We start from the raw sequence: 27,886 nt of genomic DNA, 5'->3' as shown, positions 1-27,886 counted from the left end.
GAAAGACGCATATGCCAGGGAACATTTATGTCTTCGATAAAAATTTCATTCGGTATACATCGGAATGAAATGAATTGACATCGTACGATCGAACGAGTTCTTAATTGATTCGAATTTTTTCCTTTTTTTTTTACTCGTAGAACGAACGGGTAATGAATTTAAAAAAAAAATAGATAATTCGACGATTCTTAATTCGTTGTCTTAAAAAATCGTTATAACAATTACGTTTGTAAGAAAAGAAGTATTTTATTTTTTTGTTTTTCAAAGAGAGACGATATAGAATAGAAATTAACCCTTTGCACTCCGCTGTCCCCTCTCAGGGGACATCGTAATTCTAGCATATCACTCGGATGTCCCCTCTCTGGGGACATTCAAGTTTGTTAGTGATTACGGCGTATTGAGTTATTTCCGCACAACTTTTTGAGACATACATCTTTCCCTGAAGTTTTCTCTTGAAATGGCACAAGCAATCGAATCAGAATATCGTAAAATTACTAACCGATATATACAAGAAATGTCGGCGGGTTTTGTGTTAGTCAAGAACATGAGACGCGCGCTCACGACGGTCCGAGCACTTCTCGAAACCACTTGAGAAGAGCGATAAGGGTAGCAGGTAGAAGAAAGGTCGGTATGCGAAGATAGCATGCACTGTATAGTGTGATTTATATTTATAAATAAACAAGTCTAGATCTGGAGGAAAAGATTTTCAAAGCCGAGCTCAGTCTGGTTTGAAGCTTCGAGCAGTAGACACAGAGTAACGAGTGTGAAAATCGAAAAAGTGATTCTTTCTTAGTGAAAAATTGTTTGGTGAAATTATTATTGTCAATTATTATTGACAATATTATTATTGAAATTATTATTGTCAATTATTATTGACATTATTTGGTGAAATTATTATTGTCAAACATGCACCAACCAGCCCGCAATGCATATTGGGGAGTGTTTTAAGATGTATCATACTCTGCAAAATTATAAACAATAAAATATTGATTTTTTTAAAAATAAACATTCCTCGATCTCAGCAAATTGATATCAGTCCAATATCATTATAATACGTTACTTAGTTCTAATATTATAATAAGTTATACGAGGGTTTGTAAATGTTTGTTTCTCCTGTAAAGTGGCGCTGAGTAGCTGATAGCCAACGTCCAAAATCGGGCGGAGTGCAAAGGGTTAATTTTACCCAGAACGATATTCTCATCATATTCCTACTTTTTTTCATACTCCTAAGACCTTATCGCTAAAAAGTAATCAAGTTGGATCTCGGTGATTCTTAAGAGGCTGCAAACCACTATCTCAATCTTTTTCTTTTGATTTTTTTTCTTTTGGCTGTCTCTTTTTCCGAGCTAGTAAAAATCGGTTAGTGTCTTCTCTCTCACTCTCTCTCTCTCTCTCTCTCTCTTTCTTATCAGGTTAATCCCATAATATCAAGAGGCAAAGTTTGGAAGATTGAAATCATAAAAAGTCACCGCGAGGATGATAAGAAAAAAGAAAAGGTAATGAGGGAAACACGAATAAGAAAACAAAATACAGACGGGTAAATTAATTCGAGAATATGATCATCTAACGTCGTACTTTTGCAATCATCGTGTTCTTAAAATCCATTTACGAATGCTCGTCTTCGTACGTACACGCACAAACATTTCTTTCTCCTTTTTCATCTTCCCAAACTTTGGCGTGTATTTTAAAAAGACAAAAAAAAAAGGAAATGAAAGATCTCGTCGTTGGTCCGATTTATAATGAGCTTTATGAAAAAAACTTGTCACGCACGTACTTTCATGTAATATCATTTTGATATCTCACACGCGAAGTAAAGAAGATTGAAGAGGTGGAGCTGAAAAGTGGTAGCCGGTTTTTGAAATCTTGATGCTTGCTTTATTACTTGCGGTATTCTTTTTGTAGCTTCTCCTTTTCCTCAATTGCCAACTCAAGTTTCGTCTGCATATTGAAAATGCGAGAAATAAACGTGGAAAATAAAATAAAGAAAAATGTTGTTAATTTAGTATTGCGACAATTTATATACATACCTTTTATTAAGACTTATTATACGTTTAGAGAAATAATTAAGTCCCTTAAAACGTAGCTTTCAACAACGACTTTATAGAAACTTTCTAATCTGTTAATATAATTATTCCAAGATGAGAAAATATACATATTGCATGTGGTAACTGGTTGCAGCTTTTTTGCTTACCTCCTTTAACAGGAAAACGAGAATACTTGGTTTTTGAGCGTGTAACGAACAAAAAGAAAAGAAAAGAAAAGAAAAAAAAAGAAGAAATCATCGTTAATTCGATCGTGAGAATGCACTGCAAAATATTCATTCCATTATGTACGCCCAACTCTTGGTATATAATTTAATTACGTGCATCTTGTACGTGAGCGCATTTATAATTAGTAATTACATTTCTCGTACAAGATAAAATTGGATTCATCAAAACGGTTGAGAAAAATTTCTAATGAAACCCAAAGTAGAATTATAAGGATAATACGATTCTTCCTGTGTTAACTTATAAATAAAAACTAATTCCAATACATCAATTACGATCTTAAATATTTAAAAGATGAGTGTCTGGTATACTAAATTAACGACGTACCTATATAATAGATAATACAAAATTTGTGTTTTTACTTTTGCAGCATCTCAATTTAATCCCATATCTACTACTACTACTACAAGAAGAAAACGAAGCAGAAGAGGAAGCAAACTACCCTTAGTTGGCGATGCCTTTGAAGAGATACGACGAAGCGACTTGTGCGCGAGCATTTTTGTTTCGTCTCGAGTAGAAAAGCTCTCGGGAATTTCGATAGGAGAAAAGTAAAAGAGGAAGATAGAAACGTTGCATGTAGTAGGAAAGAGGCTGACTCGACAAAGTCGACCTTACATCGTTGCGCTTGTTATAAGTTCCCTCGTAGAGAGAGAGAGAGAGAGAGAGAGAGAGAGAGAGAGAAACCTTCTTCTTTAGAGAAGAAAGAAAAAAAAGGAAGGACGAAGGTTGGAGAAGAAGAACCAAAAAAAAAAACAAAAAGGTGGTCGCAACATTTGGGGGAAATCGTTCCTCCACGATCTTTCGCTATCTGCCGAAAAATAAAACTGAGTTTCCCTATCTGTTACACTAGCGTGATATCTGACATCTAATACAATCGAAACACCGAAAATGACTCCCGTCTCGAAATCACCCTTCTCCTACCTTCTACGAATGAACGAACCTTCTTCTCTTCTTTCACAAGGGCACGACGTCGAGTTACCAACCTTCGGGTAAGCCAGTTTTACCCCGAGGATTGTATTCTAAGCCCGTGGTCGTTAAAAGCTGCCAGATTTGATCCTTTGTATCGTCCTGCCACCTAAACCGCATCCTTCGGTATTATCCTGCTTTTACGTGTATAAAAGAAGGAATGGAGAAATACGAAAGAAAGACAGAGACAGTGATAGAGAGAGAGAGAGAGAGAGAGAGAGAGAAAAGAGAGTATTGGTTGGAGTAGTAAAAAAAAAAAAACTCGACTTCTATTTTCGAGGTTTTTAGACTCGCTCCTAGGTTTTTACGGGTAAACGAAAATAACGGAAACGATTATTAAGGATTTTCTATTTTCCGTCTTTATCTGTCTAGTTTCAAAACTGGTACATCCTAGGAAGAACAAGTATTTTCATCCGTATCGTTATCCTAGCTTCGTTTAGTTTCGTTTCGTTTCGTTTTGACTTGGAAAAAGGGCTGGTTTTGCGCAGTCGTTCCCTAACGGGAGGTAATAAATACGTGTCCTTGGTGTTACGGTAGACTTTCTTTGTCGGTGGATTAAGAGCTGCTAGATATTATGGATCGTCTTGATAGAAGAGATGGAACGAAGTGGTAAAAAAGATTGTAGAAAAGAGAAAAAGTAAGAGAAAGGGAGAGAGAGAGAGAGAGAGAAATGAGCGCCCTTTTTGTTTAATTACTTCTTACAAACGTAAGGGCTTAAAGAGTTGCGTATATCGTTGTGTAGGTTAAACCTTTCTCTTTTTTTTGTAATATTTCTTTCTCTTTTCAACGCGAGAACATTATTTTCAGCCTTTTTTTTTCTTCTACCCAATCGGGTTTTCATTGATTTAGATGATTTTCGTTTCTTCGTTCGTTAACATTTTTTTTATTCTTTTAATATAACTTTTTACACATTTATAAAAGGGTCGCATAATAATTTAGTGATCGGTACATTAAAGGTTGGGTTGTTCTTTTACGAATAAAAAAAAAAGGGGGGAATGAAAATCATTGTCAAAGAAGAAATTACTTGTATGGAAGAAAGGTTGAGATACGGAGTTAAGGAGTAATCGATGGGAAAAAAAAATTCTCTTCTACTGAATAATTGTGCATTTATTCCGGTCGGTGAGTGGATAATCGATAAAAGTCGATTATAAAGAGAATGGGCTTTGCTTTGGTCGATTAGACGTCACACGAGACACTCGTGAGTCTCTTTTGTAATCGAAATGGATAACCCGATTCGAAATATTACGAATCATTATAAGCAAATATCTTCATCTTTTATTCATAACATTTATATTTCAAATATTAGAAACTAATTTAAATAGAATTAATTTACCAACCGAGATGTGGAAATCAGTTCGTAATCAATAATTGCAATTATTCAAACTTATCAACGATGATTTATGTCAAGAACACTATAAACAAACAAACGAAAAAAACACAAAAGTTAAGATCAATTCTTAAAAAGAAAAAAAGAAGTATAATAAATATCACGATCGATAATATTGAAAATAACAACAACAAGGGGGAGATGATATTCCAATAAACCTGTCCACTTATCTCAAAAAATGTCGAACAACACGCGGATCAAGTCAAGCCGTTCTTCTATGTTCTATCGATGATCGTTCATCCGACACACACACAATGCAAAGTGGTCCTCGGTGATATTAGGGCGAACGCGTGCAACGGAATAACTTGTCAAAATAAGAGTAAGGGTCCGCGGGTTCGTAACGATAGAATCGTGACAGTAGCTTCACGATAAACGTCGTTTCTCTTTCTTTCTTTCTTGCATTTCAGTCATGTCGACGCTTATAAGACCTTCCTTTTATCCCTTTTTCCTTTCTCCTCTGCCACTGGTCGAACACGATAGTGTCCGTTTATTCGAACGGCAATTCGTCGAACAATTCCTACCAGTATTTACAGTGGTTCTTCTTCTCATCCTTGCTCATTCATTTCAAACAGGATATAAAACACGTTTTATAATATTAATTTCGACAAATAACAAAATATCATAGAGATTTTGTATTTTACAATAGAAACATTTGTCTCGATAGATTCCACACGATCGGTTAGTTAGTTAGCAAGATTACCAAATTTTTTTGTCAATTGGAGGAAAAGGTTCAATTTGCCATCCTTTTTTTCTTTCACATCGCGATATAAATTGGATCGAACGAACGAACGAACGAACGAACGATCGATCGATGGCAAAGGACTTTTTTTTACCTAAATGTAAAAAGGGTAGACCCTGACATATTTTGAAATGACGAAAATCGAGACCAAAAATCAAAGTGCAAGCAAATTCGCGTGAGGGGTTGAGGGAGGAGGTTAGATAGGAGATAGGTAGAATATAGTAAATATACATACGTATGCAAGTAGGTATATATATGTAATCCATTGATGGAAACGAAGGAGCTATATAGTTACCTTCTTTCCCACCACTACTACTACCACCACCACATGAAAAAGGAAATCAAATATCCAGAGCAGCTGTAAATATCGCGGATATATAAAGAGAGTAAAAGGCGAAACGTTGGTTGGTTCTCCACTTGTGGCGAGGGAAGTTGGAAATCGAAAGGCATAGACGACGATGATAGGAGTGAGTGTGTGTGTGTATGTGTGTAGGTATCGTTGTCGTCGTATAGATTTTTCTGTTAAAAGAACTTCCATTTCTTCCGTTATGCCTTTTCGATGTAAGCTTTGAAATTGAATGCGCCTAGACGTTGGTAGTTGTATTAAGCCGTACGCGACGCGACACGAACTTCCAACGTCGGAAGTTTAAACGAAAAGCGTCCTGCCTGGATGAGAAATAAAGAAAGAAAGAGAGAAAAAAAAAACAGAAAAAAATAAAATAAAATAGAACATTCAACTATATCGGAAATTGCTTGCGTTACCCACGATAGAGTGCTAGAAAAAATTTTTTTGTCTGTCTTCTCTTTTTTTCTTTTTACAATACCTACGTACTTATTATTTCTAAACGATTACAAAATATAAAAGGTTTAAACGTTAAAGATTTTGTAATACCTACTTCTATCTAAAACGAAATGACATTGGTCATGAATGGATTAAACTCGTAAACGTCTTTTGTCGTAAAAAGAATCTGCCCTATTGGAGTGAGAAAGAAAAAGGTAAAGCTTGAGATAAACGAACGAGAGACGGAATATCTAACGAAAATAACAAGACAAAGGCTGTGTTCGGTAATTGGTTTAGCATCAACACGATCGATGGAATTGTATACCCATAGTCTCAGAAAACCAATAGAAGTTGAACCCAATTTAACAGGATGCTTTTAACTTTCTTCTCGGGCATGTAACGCTTTGGTTTCTACCTTCGTTTCGTCTTATCCAAATCCCCTTCCACTTTCCTATTACTTAAACTTATCCGAAGAACATCTAATTCCGTGTAATTAGATACCGATGAGTTACCTAATGAAATAATTAAAACGATGAAGAGTAAGAGTAAGATTCTCCTTCTAGGTGATTCATCGAAGATATTTCTCAGATGAAGAAAATTCGAACTGTTTGATATTCATTTAAGTTAAGGGGGAAGGGACACATAACTTTATAATAAGGAAACTTTTTAATAAGAGAAAAGAAAGAGGATTGCATCTGTAAGAAGGTTTATTTAAGATACGCGTAACGCGTACAAAGAGAAAATACGCGACAGGGTTATTACAAAGAGAAATAATTTTTGCTATTGAAAATGAACGTGAAAGAGAGAGAAAAAAAATATATGTATATAGAAAGAAAGGGTGGAGGGGAGTGTCGTTCGGACGATAAAATCGATTTATATTCTTGCGAGGTTCATTAAAACAAACGGAATTGTTTTTTCCGTATATATATACTATACGTATATATTTTAGATTCGATTCGCTTTTCCAACGTGAAAGGTCCGAACGTAGTTATCTGTCGAAATATCGAAAGTGCACAGTGAAAGAAGAAAGGGATTTATGGTATTCCATGGGTGGTGGAACGGGCAAGTGAAAAATAAGCATCAATTACGATTTACATCTCGACTAGTATCTCCAAAACGGCGAAATCAGAATTCCCGTACGATCCTCTAGTCTCGGATTACCATTATTTATTGACAGATCGTATTTCACGGCTCAATAACTATATGTCTACTACGTGCCTACGGATTTGCATTCGTATCAGATCAGTTGTCAGAGACATATCAGTTTCTGATAACAGAGAGTTGAGCATATTTATGAGAACGCGAGAGAAAGAGAGAATAATAGTATTAGTATTAGTAGTAGTAGTAGTAGAATTCGTGACAGTTGCGATTCATTCGTTCACTGACCGGAAAAATGTATCTCTTTAATCGTTTGCCCGACGCGTATAATTGTTATTTTATATTGTCTATGGCTATATATTTCGAATTGTCAGATCGTTGCACCGGGAGGAGGAGGAGGTGGAGGAGGAGGAGGTGGAGGAGGAGGAGGAAGCATTTTCGTTCCTTGATTTTTCATTTCATTTAACTCGGGAGTACATTAATCGTTTAATCTCTCGATTAATGGTGCTCACACGAGAAACGAAAGTGATGTACTTGTCTCGACTGACAATTACCTTGTTATTCCTCTCTGTTTTATTTTCTTTTTTCTGTTTTTTTTTTATCCTCTTTTGTAAAATAATTGATCGATAAGAAAGAAATAATTCACAATTATATTAGCCCGAATTAATCCATCGTAGGATATAGGTTTTTACCTGTCATTTTTCATCGCAATTCCCTTTACACGATTGATAAACCGATATGGAGTATCGAACGAATAGTAGTAGTAGTAGTAGTAGTACAACGATAAGGGAAGAGGAGTTTTGACGTTAAAAAAGCACTAGAAAAGAAAGCATGGAAAGAGAAAAAGAGAGAGAAAGCGAAAGAAATGGGTCTCGTTGAAAATTCTTGACCACCCGATGCACACGGGGGAAATCAAAAGATAATAATTCCGGTGGTCCCGGCAGAGTACTCGTTCACGCCCCACGTACGAGAGTTTTGACAGTATCGGTTCGAACGATCGCGACTCCCTATCGAGAAAGTAGCTGTGCTTCTCGTTGGAACGAGTAGTCCGATTTAAAAGAGTGAGAAAGAGAGAAAGAGAGAGAGAACACCAAGCTTACCAATGCATTATAATGCATATCCTATATTCACCAAACGAGCTACGATCCATCACACACGAAGACCAGGTGATGCAGGTGAAACACACTTTGTTTCAACTACTTCTACCTTTTTCTTATTCTTTCCATCCTCTTATTGTTTTTTACTCTTGACAGATAGAGATGATAAAGAGAAATAGATATAAAATAACATTTTTTCCCCAATTTTAAAGACAACAACTATTCTGCTCTACTTTCATATTCTACGTTCTTGATATTTACGATCAAAATTTTCTTTAGTTTTCTACTATATATTACGTATATGTATATACATATATAGTGCTTTCTCTTCTACTTTCTCGATAAAGGAGAAATACAAATTCCACAAGAATATCAAAGAGAGAGAGAGAGAGAGAGAGAGAGAGAGAGAGAGAGAAAGAGAGAAAGAAAAAACTATACCGCTCTCTCCAATCATCCTTACTATTGATCTGTATAAAAAGAAGAAGTAAAAAAATATACGAATAGAGAAAAAGAATTGTAAGAGGCGATCGGTAAGCACGAATATTTTCTGACCGCTTATGTTTCTCGCTATTGTTTCGCATGGAAAAAGGAAAAATATTTGAGTAGAAGTTATATAAGTAATATGTACATATGTATGTATTTATGTATGCATGCATGTATGTACCTATACCTAAGTAGGAATATCCTTCGGCTATGTATATTACAAACGTACTTACATAGAGGTTTATGGTGCACGCGTATATGTATTATGATACATCGTGTGCAACGAGGGAAGAAAAATGTATCGACGGGAGGCTTTACTTCGGGGGGAGGGTGGTGGGAGGGAAGGGCGAAAGGGAGAGGGACATAAAAGTCATTCCTGAAACGGAGGGAAAAGAGAGAGAGGATACAAGAAAGGAGTTAAGAAAAGGAAGAGATGTTTGTAAAAAGAGGAAAAACGAGATATCTCGTACGTGGAAAAAGAAGAAGAAGAAGAAGAAGAAGAAAAAGAAAGTTGCAATACTAAGAAGAGAAGAGTAGAATACCACAAATTCTCCTTCGTTCCTTTCTAAATAAGCTCTTAATGATCACGTAAATGCACTTTATGTTGTTAGAACGTTTAGTCTGGCGCAGAATAAAACTAATCCGGTTGAAATTGAATACTATAAAACATATATGTATATATATTTCTACGTACAAGAGAAAAAATAGAGTGGCGGGTAAGCCATAAGAGAAAAGAAATGTATGTATATGTATATGTATATCAGTGTTTATATTATGTACACAAATAACACGTAATGCATCTATGTCAAGGCGAAATTGCTATACGCTATCCGATTAGGTAACTGTGCGCTTCGATTCTACACGAAACTACCATTACCTTTCCCCTACGATACTCGATTTACAATATGTAACATTCCATAGGAACATATTGGAATTTTAAAACCTATTTAAGCGATAATGAATATTTACAACAACAACAAAAAATAAAAAAAATAACAAATTTATTTGTAATGTCAAACGCGAAATAATTCTTTGAATATATTAACCACGTATTTATAAATATATATATAAAAGAAAGAAGAAAGAAAAAGAAAGAGAAGATTTAGTCTCTTCGCGAAACGCAACAACGTTCAAGGATCAAAGCCATCTCCGGGCACTCGAGCAAGCCTTTCAAGAGATTCTTCAAGCAGCCGAAAGAGACTCTGGGAAAAAAAGGAAACAGAAGAAAACATCGAAGATGCTCTCAAAGGTAGAATCAGTATGCGAAAGTTGGAATCTTTGCAAAGATACTCGCATCAAGGACTCATACGACTGCTTTGTACCCCTATCAAGATCACTGAAAGGGAAAATGATAAAGTAAGATGGTTAGAATTTATTCTTTAATGCTATATCTTATCCTTTTTATTCTGACTCATCAACTATCCAAAAGTACGTACACACATAATAGAATCTAAGTTTCCTCTTTTTATTTAAAAATGAGAATGGAATGGCACAATGAAAATCTAAAACATTATTGCGGCGGAACGAACTAACTTTATCACAGATTTTTATTGAAATTGCGCGTAACGGAAAACGGAAAACGAAAAAGAAAAAAGAAAAAAGAAAAAAGAAAAGAAAATAACGATGAAAGAATTAAACGCAAAGAACAAAACATCATAAGGGATGCGCTACAAACACAAGAGAGAAAGAGAGAGAGGCGAATTTCCAAACCTTGCTACATTAAACGTAACGCTGTCATGTGTAGTATATAGTTGCACTGTTTCACGAACGCACACGCATACGATAAGTAGGGCACAGTGGATAGGTACTACATATATATATGTAAGTGCGAGAGCAGGTACGCGCACACGTAACTGCATTTACGCTCAATCCTATTTACGCCGGGTAAAATCGCATTGGAGGGATCCCATGGCAGGAGTACCTTGGGAATAGCCTCCGCACGGTTATTCTCAGCCACCCCCTCCCCCCTCTTCCTAGATTCTAGGTCGAGCTTAAACTCCCCGCCTCCGTTCTCTCTATGGCAACCCTTTTCGAAAGCTAGTCGCACATGTTGGGATGTGTACAGGGTGGTGGTACACCTACGGAACTACCACGGTAGACGGCATTTTTATTAAACTCTATTGTTTTTCTTCTCCCTCTTATGTTCTTCTTCTTTGTTCTCTCCCTCTCTCTCTCTCTCTCTCTCTCTCTCTCTCATTTCGAATGCGTTTTCCCTTTCTTTTCTTTTCTTTTCTTCTTTCATTTGTATTTTTATTTTTATTTTGTATTTTTCATTTTTATTTTTTCGTTCGTTCGTTCTTTCATTCGAACCTACTTGTTCTTTTTTCTTCCCCTGGATCCTCGATTGCAAGCAAAGCTTATTGGTGATTTAATCGCGAACTGTTGGTAATACTGAACCCTTTGCGGAAAACGAGAATGTTTTGATCTTGAAAAAGGGGGATGGTGATGGGATGATATTGGATAAAGAGCGAAGCCCGATCTAGAATTGGAGCGTATCACGGAGAATAGAATGTAATGATATATTTTCGTTAAAAGGGCACGAGATCAAAGGTATAATTCTAAAATTCTAACGAAATGGATCGTATTGTAATCGAGAAACGTTTGGGATGATACCGCGTTAGTTCCTCCTGAATATGTATATGTTATTTCATGAAAAACACCCGTTCAGTATTTATTTCTCGTAGCAGTAGTAGCAGCAACAGTAAGAGATATGTTGAAGTGCGATTGAAATTAAATTCTCGACACGGTTGATTAATAAATACGATATTCACGTCGCGAGAGAGACGGGGAAATTTAATGTGCGAAACGAAGGATTTTCTGAATGCATGCTCGCCACCGACCCCTCCCCTCCTCGATGATATTTATGCTCATAGACGGTGATTAATTTTGATTAATTTCACGATACGGTAAATTTTAATTGAATTAAACGAAACAACTGCTAAACTATGGACGGTTACCGTCCTATCTAAAGGAAAAATGAAAAAAAAAGCTATAGGATGATAATCGAGAATACGAAAGGCAGTTTCTTGACGCGATAAAGAGTATCGCATATATATTTTTTTTGGTTTTCGTTTTAATTCCTGACAATCCAGTTAATCCTTTATTTATCACTTACGATTCAACGATCGTTCAATTATAATTCATCTTTTCCTACACATCTTTCTCTTCCTTAATCTATAACATATTTGAGAATAAACAATAGAAAAAAGGAAGGAAAGAGAGAAAAAAACAAAACAAAATAAAAAATCTTCCCTACTTAATTCGTATTAAATAATCTCTGTTTGCGTTAGTTTTAATAATAAAACACGAATAAAAGTGCAAAAGAAGAGGAATCGAGATAGAGATAGAGATGGAAAGAAAAAGGAAGAGTTAGCGACTTTTCCTCCGTGCTGCTGCTTTTTATTTCATTCGACGGATTTGAATTCCGGGTTTAAAGAGAGAGAGAGAGAGAAAGAAAGAGAGAACAAAAAAAAAGTAAAGCATACCACCCGGCAACTTCCACATTTTTATCCGTGCCACCACTCTTTTCCACCACTTTACTCGACTGCAGTGGGGCAAACTGCCGACGCAGAATGCGGAATAAGAATTTCATTCTGGGCAAGGCATTACCTTCCTGCTCTTTTCTCTCATCTCCCTAGATCTCTCCATCCTTCTTCTATTCGGTGTTACTATTTCTTTTCTTACTCTGCACATTTTTCCTAACTTTCTCTCTCTCTCTTTCTCTTTTCGTTATATAAAGGACAGTGTAAAGAAGACAACTAACATATAGGAGAGTCTAAAGACAGTAAACAAGATATATACCGACTAGATCAACGATAGTATATTAGAGAGTAACCTATAATTTCATAATAATAATACCTCTAATGATCCTAAGAAATAAGTTGAACTGAACATTTTTATCCCTTTTCCTTGGAAGAGATTTACTAGATCCGCCCAACTCTTTTACGCGTGGCAAATCGAAAAAGAAGTAAAGATACTTATAGAATATAACTGCGTATGCGATAATCCAGCAACAGTCGTGATCGTTAGAATCGATCCGAGAAACGTAATAAAGTTACTTAACGATGAGAATTTGCAGAATGAAGAACGAACGAACGAACGAATGAATGAACGAATGAACGAATTAACGTATCAACGAGTCAACGAATGAACGAACGGAAAGATACGAATATCGGCGAGAATAATTTCAATCGTTCGTGTTCTCGTTCAATTGATAGCTAATTATCGGTATTTAAAGTTGAGGGATAATCGTACCCGGATTTCGATCATTTCATTTCATTTGATAACGAATAAATTTGTTTGCGCGAGGATACGCAAAATATGTGTATACATACACGTACTTATCCAGTAACCATATCTCTCCTATCCTTCCGCGATTATATACAGAATTAGCGTGATTATAGTGGAATCAAATTTTTCGTGCAATGAAGATAACGAGTACGCTCATCATATGCGGATAAATGTACGCCGATTGGAGGAATAAACGAAACGTGCATAAATCCATTGTAATTAGCGCATATATATATACCTATATTTGTTTGATTTATCGCGATTGAAAACGTATACACTTTATTATTATACCCTTCTATAGTAATCCTTAAACAAATCAATTTACATTAACGAATATTTATACGATAATAATCGCAAAAAGATTTTAAATTGTAAGCGTAATATATTGGATGTTATCCAAAACAATTTAAAGTATTCGAATCGCTAGGTGGCAAGCGAGGCAGAAAAATACGAGTAAACGAATAGATGAGAGTCTAAGAAAGAAAAAAAGAAATAGAAAGAGGAGGAGAAAGAGGAGGAGAATTCGCGTCACTTTGTCCGAAAGCAGGAAGGACAACGTTAAAGGCACGTCTTCGTTTCTAGTACAAGTTCGAAGGAAAAGGAAAAGAAAAAGGAAGGAAGGAAGAAGAAGTAGAAGAAAAAGAAAAAGACGAGAAGGACAAGAAAACGAGAGCTAGAAGTATCATGGGTTTGGTCGTCTGGTCAGTCTGAATGCCTGCGGCTGGTCTGGTTCTAAGATTACAATCATAACGAAAAACCTTCTCGCTCTCATTCCTTGCTACTACACCCTTCTCTCTCTCTCTCTCTCTCTCTTTCTCACTCTTAGATTCCTGCTTCTTTCTCTTTCTACGTGTATGAGAACGTCCAGCAATGGCTGCATCGCATATATACAGGCATTGCAAGTCGCGGCATGCATTATGGAACGACCAGCTAGGATTCTCTAGCGGAAAAATTGCGGACACGCGAAACGGACGCGATCTGCAGCTTGACTAGCTAGCTACCCACCTATCTACCTACCTACCTACCTACCTATCTTACCACTTGACGATATCTACCTACGTAGAAAATCTTCAAGGTAATGGAGAAAGATAGATAGATAAATAGACAGATGGAGAAAGAGAAACGCCCCTTCTACAGGGATAGATACGCATACATATGTATATATATATGTTTTAGATAGATACATAGAAGCAGTTCGTTCTCTTCTTAGTTAACCCACTATGAAGGAGTCGCCAGATGAGAAGATTGCTTTCCTATATCGCATCGACGACTCTCTTTATTTTTATCTTTATCTTTATCTTTTTCGTTTTCTTTTTCTTTCCACCAACCGGTACTCGACTCGACACTCACTGTTTTCCATTTTATAAGGAATTATAAAAAGAAGGTGTGTCGGAAGTATAAGCGTGGAAGAAGGCCGAGGCTATTGCAGTTCGCTGAACCAATCTTCGAAGCCGAAGAATAAATAACCGTGTCGTACGATTTGACAGTTCGGTGAAGACGTATATCATTGAAGAAGGTAAGATACGGTTTGTTCGCGTATTATCATTAATTTTTTTTCTTTTTTTCCTTTGTTTTGGTTTTGTTTGTTTTGCGAATGACGCGGTAACAATGCAGTGTGTTTCTTAGTTTAGTGAAAAGTACCATAAAAGGAAATATGATCATTTTTCACTTCGACGATCAAAATAACTATTACCGATCGCGTGTAAAATGTTGATTGACGTTACGAAGATCGTTGTGTGTAAAAAAAAATATAAAAATTCTACTCGATTTTTAGCGAATAAAATAATAATAACACCATTGATTGGTGGTTAAAATATAACAGATGTCTCTGTTACTTTTTATATTTCTAGTCTTCATTTCTTCGGCGAAAGATCTAAAGAAAAAAAAGGAAAAAGGGAAAAAATAAGGGGGAAGGGGAAAGAAGAAGAAAAGAAAATAATAAAAAAAATAAAGCATTTGCTCGAAGAATAAAAGGAGTTTTTCGCACGGCTGGTCTTGAAAAATATATTCGGCAGTATGTGTGGTGTGGCTGACAGCTAAACTTTTACGAGTTTCTATTAATGGAACTATGACATGTCCGAGAAAAGAAAAAGGAAGAAGTAGGAAAGGAAGAGAAAACATATCACGTGTCTCGTATATACTTGGCACGATGTTGAAGAAGAAGATGCTGTTGGCTAAAGTGGTATCGTGCAAGGCTTGATAAAAAAAATAACAAGATAGACAGTTGGAAAGAGAGAGAGAGGGAGAGACTATATTCCGTTGCTTTTCTCCTTAGTTCAGATGCTGAGAGAACACATCACTTCTTCCTGTTTTCTTTGTCAATGACTTAACATAGAACGAGTCATTTAGTCTACGTGAAACACGATACATGACGAATCGCAGCACGCCTAATCGTTTTCAAAAGTAAGCATAGTAAGTAATTAAGTTTCTTTTTTTATCGTTCTTATATTTCATTCATATAAAATTAACACATAAACGAATCTTTACAAAGATTCGAGATAAAAGTGGTATTTCAATCGAGATAAAGTCTAATATATCGAGTATTAAATTATTCAAAAAATAAATAAGCATGATTAAACATGGTTAATGATCGTAACAATCGATAGACAATCAATATATTCATCGAGGACATCCGCGAGCAAGGACACTTGAAATTTTATTCTCACGTTCACCGATAATGAGCTCGGTTGCTAAAAGATAAAGATAAAGAGAGAAAAAAAAAGAGAGAGAGAATATGAATAATTCATGAATATTCGATTCGAAGTAGATACATGATTCGGTGCGAAAACAATGACCGATTATCAACAATCATTTTTCGCGAAGCTCTTACACGAGCTACTTCTTCGAGAAGGTATCGAGAAAGTATCAAGAAGGTATGTCGCCTTGTTGAATCGAGATTAAAATTGAGGAGGAATCGAGATTTAATGAAAGGCCGCAGCTTTCGATGCTGGGATCCATAACTATCGATACGACCGATCGAAACGAGAGAGAACCGTTACTTAACTACGAAACAACTATGATTATCCATCATCTCTTCTCTCTCTCTCTCTCTCTCTCCCTCTCTTTCTCTTTCACCCCTTCATAATTGATACGCTACAAAGATATTTTCATTCCTACGTATATACACGATCGTATTATAATGTAAACGCGTGCATGTTACTACCAGACATATCAACGTATGTATGCATTTATGTGTATTTATGTGTATGTATATATCGCATCGGTAGCTTGGAAATAATTATATGATTATATTCTCTGCACGCGGGTGGTAGTAATCGAGCGAGAATGCGTAATCTCGATGATAATAATCGTCCGAGAGTTTCGATCGTTTGCTGCTATATTTGTCGGAACGTGATACAGAATAATTATAGTTCATCGTTAGCAGAGACACGTTAACGTTCTAAAAAAAATAAATATTCTTTTTCTATGAATGATATTTTTTTATTCGATCAAAAGTAATTAGACGAGTAGGATTTATTCGTCATTATCATTTGTATTTGATGATAATAGTATTCATTTAATTGACTTTTATAGGAAATATAGATTTAATATACTATTCAAGAAACTGTAAATTTAATTTGTCACATAGATATAAACAACGATATTTACGATATTTCTCAATACTGAAAATTGAGCGAAAAGTTTAGAGGGAAGTACTTACTTGTAGATGAACCTGACCGTTGTTGTCCACCCAACCAATAACCATGTCAGCTCCCTCTCGACCATCCTCCTTCTTGAAACCGAGCCCGACATAACCAAGGGTCTTCACTTGAATCTCGAAAGTTACTTCCTTGTCGCCTGGTGTCCACAGAACGAGAAAATTATTGTCCAAGATCGCGCTGTGTTTCCACTCGACGCAAGAAACGGTGTTCAAGAGGAAAAGAACGAACGACAACGTCAAATATTTCATTTTTCCTTCTTCTTTTTTCTCTTCTACTTCTCTTTATAGCAAAACGTTGGAATTAACTGCCTTCAGTGCATCTGGAAATGAATAATAAAGAAAGAAAATATAATAACGTTAGAATATTAAATTAAAAAAAAATATGCAAAATCGATGGTATTTTTTAATCGAATAACAAAAATCAATTCTGGCTTTTAGTTATCGTCACGTTTTTGGGTATCCATACTTCCGTCGTTATTCATATTCTTTTGTTCGTAACGGTTAAACTTTGGTTGGTGGAAACGAACCCCCTCAACTGCCTCCACCTCCGATCGATATTATGGTCAAAAATTTCCGCCCTTAGAAATATAAAATCATTTGCGTGGGTACTACACCTAAATAGGAATTGAAATTTTTATTATATGTAACGGTAAAAGTTTCACCTTAGTAAAAGATAAAACTTTTGTGTTTCTGAACTACCTCCGGATATTTACTTTCAAGCATGATATATCGTGTTACAGTTTAATACGGTACTCGAGAGTCACTCCACCGGTAACCCCGGCTCGTGCTACTTAAAACTTTTTAACGCGATTGCGCAAAGAGAACAAGCAGCATTTTCTTTTCATATTTTAGTTTCTACGATGCATCTCATTGTATAGACAAATATATATCACGATACAGGATACGTGTTCAACGTACAAATGACGCAAAAATGAATGAATTTATTTCAAATAGATTCATCAGACAGAAGCAATTCAGTCTCAACGAGTTGAAAATATTTTTTCGTACAAGAAAAACTCTTACAATTCGTGTATTACTAGTAGCTGTTAATAATAGAAAAGAAAAGGACTAATTTAAGATCTCGAGATTTATTACTCGTTTGTATTCATAAACATTTTACGTTGTATTACTTATCCGGTTATTCTCCTCGTTTCTTTATGAAGTCATATTAACCCTTTTTCTCCGTTTATTGAGAAGATTGAATGAAATAAGAGTGAGAGAGATATAAAAAGATGTTGACCATGTTTCTGTCTAGAATTAAAAGGTTACATGGAGGTGTGAATGAGAACAAAGAGCGAGAATAAAAAGAAAGAAAAGTTAAGGAGTAAAATGATAAAAGACGAGAAAGAGTAGGAGGAGGAATGAAGAGATACGCAAATAATCGGTTCGACGGGAAATTGCAGAAAATGGAGTTTCTAACCGAGTGAATGCTTAAAGGGAGAACGTCTGGTTATTTGTCGACGTATGTCGTACGAGACCTACGAAGAAAAGGTTGTAACTTTATAACAGACGAATGGATGAAGAAGAAGACAGAATAAGAAGCGACGATAAAACCGTGTAATTTGCATTCTTACCAATCGGACGAGTATGATTGGTAGAGAAGCTCATATTGTTAAACAGGGTCAACGAGCGTTTCATCAGACTATAAACGAAGACATTAAATGTGTTCCAGTAAGTTTGATCTCTTATTTTGAAAAAAAGTATAACAAAAGGAAATGAGCGAGAAGAAAATTTGCAACTTAAGTTTTCTATTGTGTTTGTCGTACGAATTTGTTCTTTTCTTTTTTTTTTTGCTATAAAAAACAAAAGGAATATTGTTAAATGAAAGATATGGTAGGACTTTTATGAAAAGAGAGAAAAAAAAGATAGAAAGTGCAAAAATTGTTTACCAATCTAAAGTCCGATGGTGAGCACATTTTTTTTCTTCAGAGAAAAATTAGTTCTGTCAACGTTTGGTGAATGAAAAAGCGGGTTAGCTGCTGCTGCTGCTGCTGCGGCAGTCTCGTATTTTATTCCTATAACTCAATTATATATTTTTTTCAAATATCTTGCATTTTGATAAGCAAACACGTTTTAACCCTTCCGGTATTCGTTAAATTGTTACGCTTTCGGATTCTTCTTCTAAAGGCTGTTCATATTTTCAATTTTATTTTTGTTTTTATTTTGCCTCTCTTCATCGTGATATAAACGTAAAAGAATAAAAAAAAGATGAAAGAGAGATAGAGAGATAGAGAGAGAGAGAGAGAGAGAAAAAGGAAGAAATAATTTAACAAATAAAGTAGATTAAAATCTTAGCTTTTTGGGTGGACTATGGTGACACGGAGCGTTATAAACGCTTAACGAGTCGAGTCGAGTACAAATTGAGTAGGTACCGGGTAGTAGAGAAGTGTCGTACTCGCGTTAAAAGCGTTTGCACGAGATAGAAACCTGCTGTCTGTCTGTCTCTCTCTCTCTCTCTTTCACGTGTTCGTTCGTCCGAAAGGAAAGACCTCTTCAAAATCACGAGTAGCTACAAGTTTGGAGAATTTCGTATGGTCGCTGGTTGCCTATGTTGAATCTATTCCACATAGTAGTATAGTCGCTGCTTTTATCGTAAACAGATCAATTTAAAGCCGCTATCGGTCGGTTGATACTCTCGATTAACCTTTGTCTAGTTGGGTTAGATTGAAATCGAGTAATTATACCTACTCTCGCGAATTCTATTGACAGAGATTGCACGCGGAGGGGGGAGAGGAGGGGGATGGACTGACAAGAGAAATAAGCCCCTACTACTATCGGTAAACACAAATTTTATAATTTTGTATACAACGATTGTAATTTTTAAAAGCATATGCGACATATGCGAAAAGTTGAAAATAGAAAATTTATAAAAATGATTCGTAATTATTCATTCCTCCCTTATCTAAGGTACGACTATCTCTGTTGTCGTTTTTATTCGACCGTGAACGTCCAACGAGTGTGTAAATTACATTTCAGATAAAAATACCCGTCCGATGATAATCTTTCTCGAGGCACGCGAATCGAAGGAAACAAATGTTTTTTCTCGCTCCCCCCTCCCCCGAATCCATTTAGTTATTAATTGAACTATATAGAACGTTCGTTAGAAAATTCATCGAAAGATCGTTCTCGATCGTAACAGTATATATATCTTCGATTGATTCTCATCGTTAAAATTTATTCTCGAGCAATAAGCGAGCAATAGGATGATCTCGTAATTAACAGACGCATTTTCTCACACACATCTAACGTTCATATAAAAACGATCGATTCAATTAACAACAATATGATACCAATGTAATAATGCACATCCAGATGACGTGTTGTATTTCTGTTAGGAAATACCGACGATGATGATGCATCACCCATCAATCTATCGTGCAGCGATGCAACTGCCGATCGGACTCGAAATCGTCGTCACCACCACCACGTAAAGAAGAAAACTTGGATAGAAATTAAAAAGGACGCGAGGGAGGGAAGGAGGGGGGAAGTGGATGAAATAATAAGTTGAAAAGAAAAAAGATGGGAAGAATATGTGACGATTGCGAAGGTGACTACTACTACTATTACTACTAGTACAGAGTAGGTGGTGGTGGTTTCGAAGGTGGCGGTGGTGCAGTTTCCGAGCTTTGGCAGCGGCTTTGATTTGCGTCGTGTCGTTCAGTCGATTGCTCTCAAATTGCGTCCAGTACCGGTGTGGCATCAACCTGAAACGTCCAACAACCCCCTCGATACACCCCCCCCCGTCCACCCCACCACCTACTCCGATACTTTCACCAAAATTCCACACCCTCTAGCAACGTTCACGTAGACACTCTGTGCGAGCGGTTAGAGACTCTCTCTCTCTCTCTCTTCTCTTTCTCCCGTTCTCTCGATTTTCCACTCCCTTTTGTAGAAAACGCGACGCCTCGTCTCGTCTCGTCTCGTCTCGTCTCACCTCACCTCACCTGTCCTCCCACTTTTCCACAACCCAATTTCTCCTCCTATTACTCTCTCTCTCTCTCTCTCGCTCTCTCTCTCTCTCTCTCTTTTTCTTTTTCTTTCTCACTCTCATTCATACAAAAGCCTCTAGTGCTTGCCGGGTTAAATAAATCGACGAACGTGTTCGGTAAAACGTCCGAAATCGAAATGGTATATACGTTTTCGTAGTTTCACGCTCGCATGCTATTCGCAACAGGGGGAAAGAGAGAAGTTGACGTTTGCTAGAACGGAGTTTTAGATATATATATATACACGGAGTGAGAGGTGAACGGTGATTAGTCGAAGTGTGTGTTTGAGTATTTGTTTTTTTTTTCCTTTCTCTTTTTCTCTTTTTATTTTTTATTTATTCGATACATAGATATTTTGACCAACTCGAAAGCAAATTTCGTTTAACCGAACGAGTTACAATCTATCATTTATATATTTTTTCTTCTTTTCTTTATTTATTATTTTCTTTTTTTCTTTTTTTCATTTTATCTTTTCGTACGAATGCGCTGCTCGATGGTGTTATCTATTGAAAAAAAATTACAAAAAGAAAATAGATTTACGAGGAATGATTTTTTGATGACGCCAATCGTTTAACAATTTGGAGAAAAAAAAGGAAGATAAAAAAGAGAGAAAAAAGAAGATTCTTTTTTACAAAACGCCAGCTACGTAAACTAGCCGTTAGGTATGAGCATTTTATATGGATCTATTATTAAACGATTATATACATACTTATGGCATAATCCAACGAAAACTATTTGCTTTTCCCGAGGTGTCATTGGCACTATCGCGTACGCGTAACTTATCGCACCCATTTGGTATTTCTATGGCATTTGATATTTGTTAGCCGGCCCTCTAGTAGAATGCATTCGCGACAAGCGATTAGATCGTTCGCATTGCGTTCTATGCGCAATATAGACGCAATGCGGCTATAAACGTAATATAAATGTGAGATATTAGTAATTCAAATGTTATCATAAACCAACCGCTAACGTTGAAAAGGAAAATTTATTTGACCTCTTCGAATATAATAATAATAATATATCCGATATATAAACTTATATACGAGTTTTTATCCTGCTGCGACAGAATTTGTCTTTAATTATGGAACTGATTTGTTTTTTCTTTTCCTTTTGTTCTTCATTTTCTTTTTTTTCTTTTTTTTTTTTCTTATATTAGATTCTCGGTAAACGCGGTAATGTCGACGTTAAAAGCAATTAAAATATAAACTAAATTAAAGACCGCCGTTGGTTGGTTCTCCGAAAGCGACGACAAATGTCAAAAACAAAATTCGGATTCGCTCGCGCATGATGCGATACATAACGCAAAAACCGTATGCATACATGTATGTATATATATATATGTATCTATGTACGTATTATATATGTACGGACTGCAAGTAAGCTCGACCATGGGAATTTCACATAAATTTTCATTCTCGTGGATCCCTCTCTTGATTTCCTTCGTCTGCCTCCAACCCCTTTTTAATTTTTCTCTGCCCTTCAAAATTTAACACAAAAGTAGAGAAAAATCTTTCCTGGCTTTCCAACTTGCTTTCTATTTTACTCTCATTATTTTTTCAGCTTGTCTTCCCTACGTTCTCTGCATACTTTTCAATTAAATATACTTGAATAAATTTTATGCAATTTTTTTTTTTGAATGCATGTATATATAATTAATATTATATGATATATAATTAATATCTATATATATATATTAATTGGTTAATCTCGTGAAAAATTCAATTAAAAACATTTCTGCTTGATATATCTGTATTGTAAACTAAATTTCGTGAGTTTTTTCTTTCATGGCCAAGGATAGAGTATTATTATTTAAAACTGTATATATATATATATATTTTTTTTTTTCTACCATTCTTCCTTCTCTTATTAAATCACCAATAAACCAGCAAATATTTCCAATTAATTTACCTTCGACTCTGGCTCGAGGGTTCGGTAATTAAAATCGTATTTCTATTACGATTATACACACGACGATCTCCTACCAACTTTGGTATGTATCGCGATCATGATCTCGATGAAACGGTTAACTAATTAAGCACGCGAAGCTTACGTCACCGACATGAAGGAGACGACTACTGCTAGAGAGTTACGCCTAACACGTAAGTATAATAATACATAAGCTTTCGACAAATTTCAACGTATACACGCATGTCCCTTGAAAAAAAAAGGGAAAAAGAAAGAACAAAAGGGTGCTGTAGGAGGAAGAGGAGGAAGAAGAGAAGGAGGAGATGGAGGTGGAGGGTTTAGGTTGAAATGTAATTTCTGTGGATGACATCGAAGATAACGTCGGGGCACTACAAAGCATAGCAGCCCCTTGACTTTAAAATCTCCTGACAAAATTCAGATATTTAATTCGTTTCTTTTTAACACAAGGGTTAATTCAAATGTTTAATAATTTATAATCAATAACAGTGACAAAAGAAAGTCAATTGTACGGATAAAAATACTATTATATTATCTTGTATTTTATAGTAATAAGATGAAACCAAAAAAAAAAGTAGAGAAAAACTTAAATCACATTGGTTTGTTCGAAAGTATAGGGAAAAAAAATTGAAAAGAAAGAAAAGAAAAAAGAAGAGATAGGGTCAACGAACTATAATATTACGAAAGAACACTTATCGAGGTTTTAATATCTGGTTATAATCCATCATCGTGACACTCGACGAAGGTTTTCTTACTTCGTCGAAGAAAATGAGTGCAGAAAAAAACCAAAAAGAAGAATAAGAAGAAGAAGGGACAAGACAAAAAGTTACGAAGAGAAGGAGAAAAACATGAATAACATAATCTGCACGGATGGGTGGTAATTTGCAGTCTCGTACTTGGCCACATCAATTAACGTTCCCGTAAAATCGTCGAATATCGTGCGAGGACAGTTTGAAACACGACCCAAATTACGTTACTATCCACCGAGAGGCAAGTTTCTAAACGTTTAGAGGCGTGTCAACGTTGTTAAGGTTAACGAAACCTATAATTCATAGGTAAAATTAATAGTTTTAAAGCCATTTAAAAGACGCATGAAATATAATCTTATTGAGATTGTAAATGTTTATTATTAATCATCGAAAATACGTGTCGAATTGCAATTCATTCTTTACGTAAAGTTTACGTTATTGTTCTTTTTTTTTATCTCATATTTTAATATACTTTTCGTAATATGATTAATTATGTTCAAAGAATCACATCGATTCTTTCATTCCAATTGTTGATCGTAATTTTGATCTATTTTAGAATTTTATGAAAAAAAAAAAGAAAAAAGAGACAAATTACTATCTCGTCAAACGTCGGGCAAACTTATATTCCATTTTCAGACTTACAATTAGCTTCTACTCTTTTCTCTCTCTCTCTCTCTCTTTCTCTCTCTCTCTCTCTCTTTCTCTCTCTCAATCTTTCTTCTTCCTTTTACTCGTGCAGAATATCGTTACGAGTTTCGAGTTAGAACGACTAACATCGTTAGGTATAATAAATTATACACCGAGTCGCGCAGTACGTTCTCAAATACGAAATATGTACGAGGAAAGCAGCAGCAACGAGAAAACGAACGAACGAACGAGAAGGTTCGGTTGTTGTATTATACCTGCATATTCCCTACAAGTATATACTTACTTATGTGTCTCGTGCGTTAAGCTAAAAGAAAAATAAGAGAGAAAAAGAGAAAGAGAGAAAGAGAGAGAGAGAGAGAGAGAGAGAGAGAGAGAAAGAGAGAAAACGATTTGTGCTATTTCAGACTCTTTAAACTTCCTGATATTTCAAGTTACGACAGTCAACTACGAACAGAAAAATCGAAGCTGAAAATATGCGTACGAACGTACGAATAGAACGAACGATATCGGTGTTTACGACGATACGTTCGAAGCGTTAAAATACAGGAAAAAATAGGAAGAAAAGACAAAAAATGAAAAAAAAAAACAAAAAAAACAAAAAAAAAACTAGGGAAAGAAATATGGCACGGTTCGCAATTAATGCTTCCGTTCGCCTATTGAATAAAACATAAAAAAGATCACCCATGCGTTCCGTAAATCGAGCGTGATTTACATTCCTCCGTACCCCTTCTTCAATTTTATCATTTTTTTGCTCCTCTTTTTTTCCTATCCTTTTTTTTTTCTTTTTTCGACAAAAGTACTCGTAAAAATTACGACAAAAAAAGAAAAAAGAAAAAAAAAACTTACGACAAAATATTTACGATTCAGTTGAAATTTTTCGTGGATCATTCGATTATACCTATTCCCGGCATTACGGTCTCGTTCTTATTAATTATTTTCTACAACATGGAAGCATCGTTGTTGTCGTTGTTGCAACGATAATGCATACGACCCTTCACAAAGTCTTTACATTTTTTTAACCAGAACGCGTGATGATCACATCGTCGAGATAAGAAAGTTCTAAATATTTTTTTTCTTTAATATATGTGTATAATATTATGTATAATTCATACATTTTATAATAACCATTGATATGTAGTATCGTTGAACAGCCGTCATGCGAAGGAACTTACAAAAAAAAAAAAAAAAGAAAAAGAAATTAAAAGCAAAGGAAGGTGTTTGAGTGATCGTTCTGCTTGGTACGTTAGTTGTGATAGAACTAGTAATAATAATAATAATATGATAGTAGTAGTAGTAGTAGTAGTAGTATAAACTACAAATAAGAGAGATAATACTACTACGATTGTCACGACAATTTAGTACGCTACAGGGAAGCTAATTGCTATACCACACGGCACTCACTATCAAACGAGAACTGGGGGTTATGACCCCTGCCTTTCACGATATCCTCTCTATGAATATATTATTTGTTCATTTTTCTCTTTTTCTTCTTTTTTCTTTCACACATTTTGTTCATTTCTTTCTTTTCTTTGTATTTGTTGTTAATACCCTCTGAATTCGAATTAACGAGAGACGACTTAATCGGCAAAGAAATATTATCTAGATTAAACGTTGATGTTATTCATAAGTACTATTATATATGTAATTTTGATTGATCTTAATAGAATAATAATTGTAGGGATGTATCTGCGATAGAAAAATAATAAAATTAAATAAAAACTGGTGTGTGTACTTATGTACACACGTAAGAAGTTATACTTCTTTGCCGTACCAAAACGAACATAACCTCAATAACCTCAAAAATAACTTCAAAAAAAAACTTCAAAGAAAAAAAATAACTTAAAAGAAAAAAATAATAATTATTATATATACATACAAGAAAGAATAAAAAAAAGAAAAAGAAAACATCAAAATATAGATATCAGTCCACACTAAATATAAAAGAGATATATCGAATTACTTGCGTCAACAGCCATGGCGCGGTTACAGCATTAGTTCTCACTTCGATCATTTAAGTAAAGCAGCGCTACGATTAGTATTTGGATGGGTGACCCGCTTGAGAAAAAAAGGGGAAGGAGAAAAGAAGACAACTTCATGCCGAATACTTGAAATCGCTTTGCCGCACGTCGTTAAATACCGACAAACTTCATGGTGTCGTTTTTCCAGACGCTCGGAACAAAATCCACTTCCCATTACATTTTCCCCAACGCGCCAAAAGAAGTATAACTTCAATAAAGAACGACAAAAGAGTAAAAGGAATTATTTTAAGGAAGAACAAAAAATTAAAATGTAATATAAAATAAATGAAATGTTTCAAAAAAACGTTTCATCGAATCTATTTCTTTTTTTATTCCTTTCAATAACGTTTACGAGCGCGTAGTGAATTGACAAGTTGAAAACAAATAAAATATAAACAAACGACATATATTTCTTTCGTTCCGATCATTTCTTTATTTAACATTAACTAGCTTAATTAACTTAATATAAGATACAATTTGATTTATGTGATCGAGAAGTAAAGAAAAAGAAGAAAAAGGAATTGGATGAAGGAAAGAATCGATAAGATGATTTACAATCAACGAGCGAAACCTTATGAAAAAGAAGCAAATCTAAGCTTTTGACCCACTTTGCTTCTATGGTTTTCCATTTTAAAAATGACCAAGCCGAATAAGTTTCTTAAAGAATCGTGGTATTCATAATGCAGTGAGTGTAAAGTTGCCGACAAAAGATGCTCGAAAGGAGTAAGAGAGGGATGAAGAAGAGAAACAAGAAAAAGAAAAGGAAGAAGAAGAAGAAGAAAGACAACGTGCCACTGTTTCTCGCGCGAACGGACAAACTTCGGAAGTTAAAAGTAGCTTAGGCGAAAGCGCAAGGTTGTTGTTCGTGGGTGGAAAACGAGAGCGAGATGAGGCGAGGAAAAGAAAGAAAAAAAAAAAAAAAGAAAAAAAAACCGAAAGTAACATGAAACTCACATTGCCTTAAGATATGCCCCTTCCAAGATAAAATATCACCTAGAATTTATATTATGTATTACATTAATATTACTTTCAACGTATATATTTAATATTAGGATATCATACGAATTTTTCAATTCGATAGTTAATTAGTTATTGCAACGCGTGTCAAGATTTTCTAATTTTTAAATAAACATTATTTTCCTTTTATTCAATATATTAATAATTATATGATCTGTCATAAGATTGTCTTTCTGTTCGAATTATTTTCATAGAAATAATAAATTAGAGCGAAGAGAGAAAATGAAATGCACCCGGTTAGTTAATTCGAATGATCGATCACCGGAGTGGAGGGTGAAATTTTGACACTAGCGAGTTTCCCTTCGTAATATCCCCCCTCCCCCACTCTTACACTTCCAGTAACGCATTATTATTTTCTCAAATCCACGAAAGTTCCCTTCAAATCTTATCCTTCGAAGAAGATACACGTGGCACGCAACTATTCTCCACTCTTTTCTTCCCCTTAATTGTTCCAGCATTTGCCCGATTAGTTGAAGAAAAAGAAAAAGAAAAAGAAAATCAAGAACACAAAAAAGAACAGGGCGAGAAGAAAGAAAAAAAGTGATAGGACCATCGATCCTGACTGGTTCTAATTAACGTCGCTTTTCAAAAGCATTTCCACCCCTCCCCCTTCTCCGTCGCCTTTTCAATTCCCATAATCGTCTACCGCGTTAACGTTATTCTCGGGAATGAAATTCTATCTCTTGTGAACCCTTCTTGTGATTCTTCTATGAGAATCATGCGAAAAGAAAAATATCGTCCATCCAATTAGACCTTTCTTAACCCTTTGAGTCAGG

General features: G+C 35.3%; 1 protein-coding gene across 3 annotated transcripts in view; it reads right to left on the bottom strand.

Moving 5' to 3' along the window:
• The window catches only part of LOC122520021 (MOXD1 homolog 2), a 180,565-nt gene that overhangs the window by 64,754 nt on the left and 87,925 nt on the right, over positions 1–27,886 (bottom strand). For all 3 annotated transcript variants that reach the window (XM_043639903.1, XM_043639905.1, XM_043639904.1), the window contains exon 2: positions 16,770–17,089. In XM_043639903.1, the coding sequence (XP_043495838.1) occupies positions 16,770–17,018 (249 nt within the window). In that variant the 5' untranslated portion in view covers positions 17,019–17,089. The remainder of the gene's footprint in view (positions 1–16,769; positions 17,090–27,886) is intronic.

Source organism: Polistes fuscatus, unplaced genomic scaffold (assembly GCF_010416935.1).
Source record: "Polistes fuscatus isolate 324 unplaced genomic scaffold, CU_Pfus_HIC Scaffold3, whole genome shotgun sequence".
Taxonomy (NCBI): Eukaryota; Metazoa; Arthropoda; class Insecta; order Hymenoptera; family Vespidae; genus Polistes; species Polistes fuscatus.
Note: the sequence above shows the minus strand (reverse complement) of the source record. Positions and strands in the feature narration are given on the sequence as shown.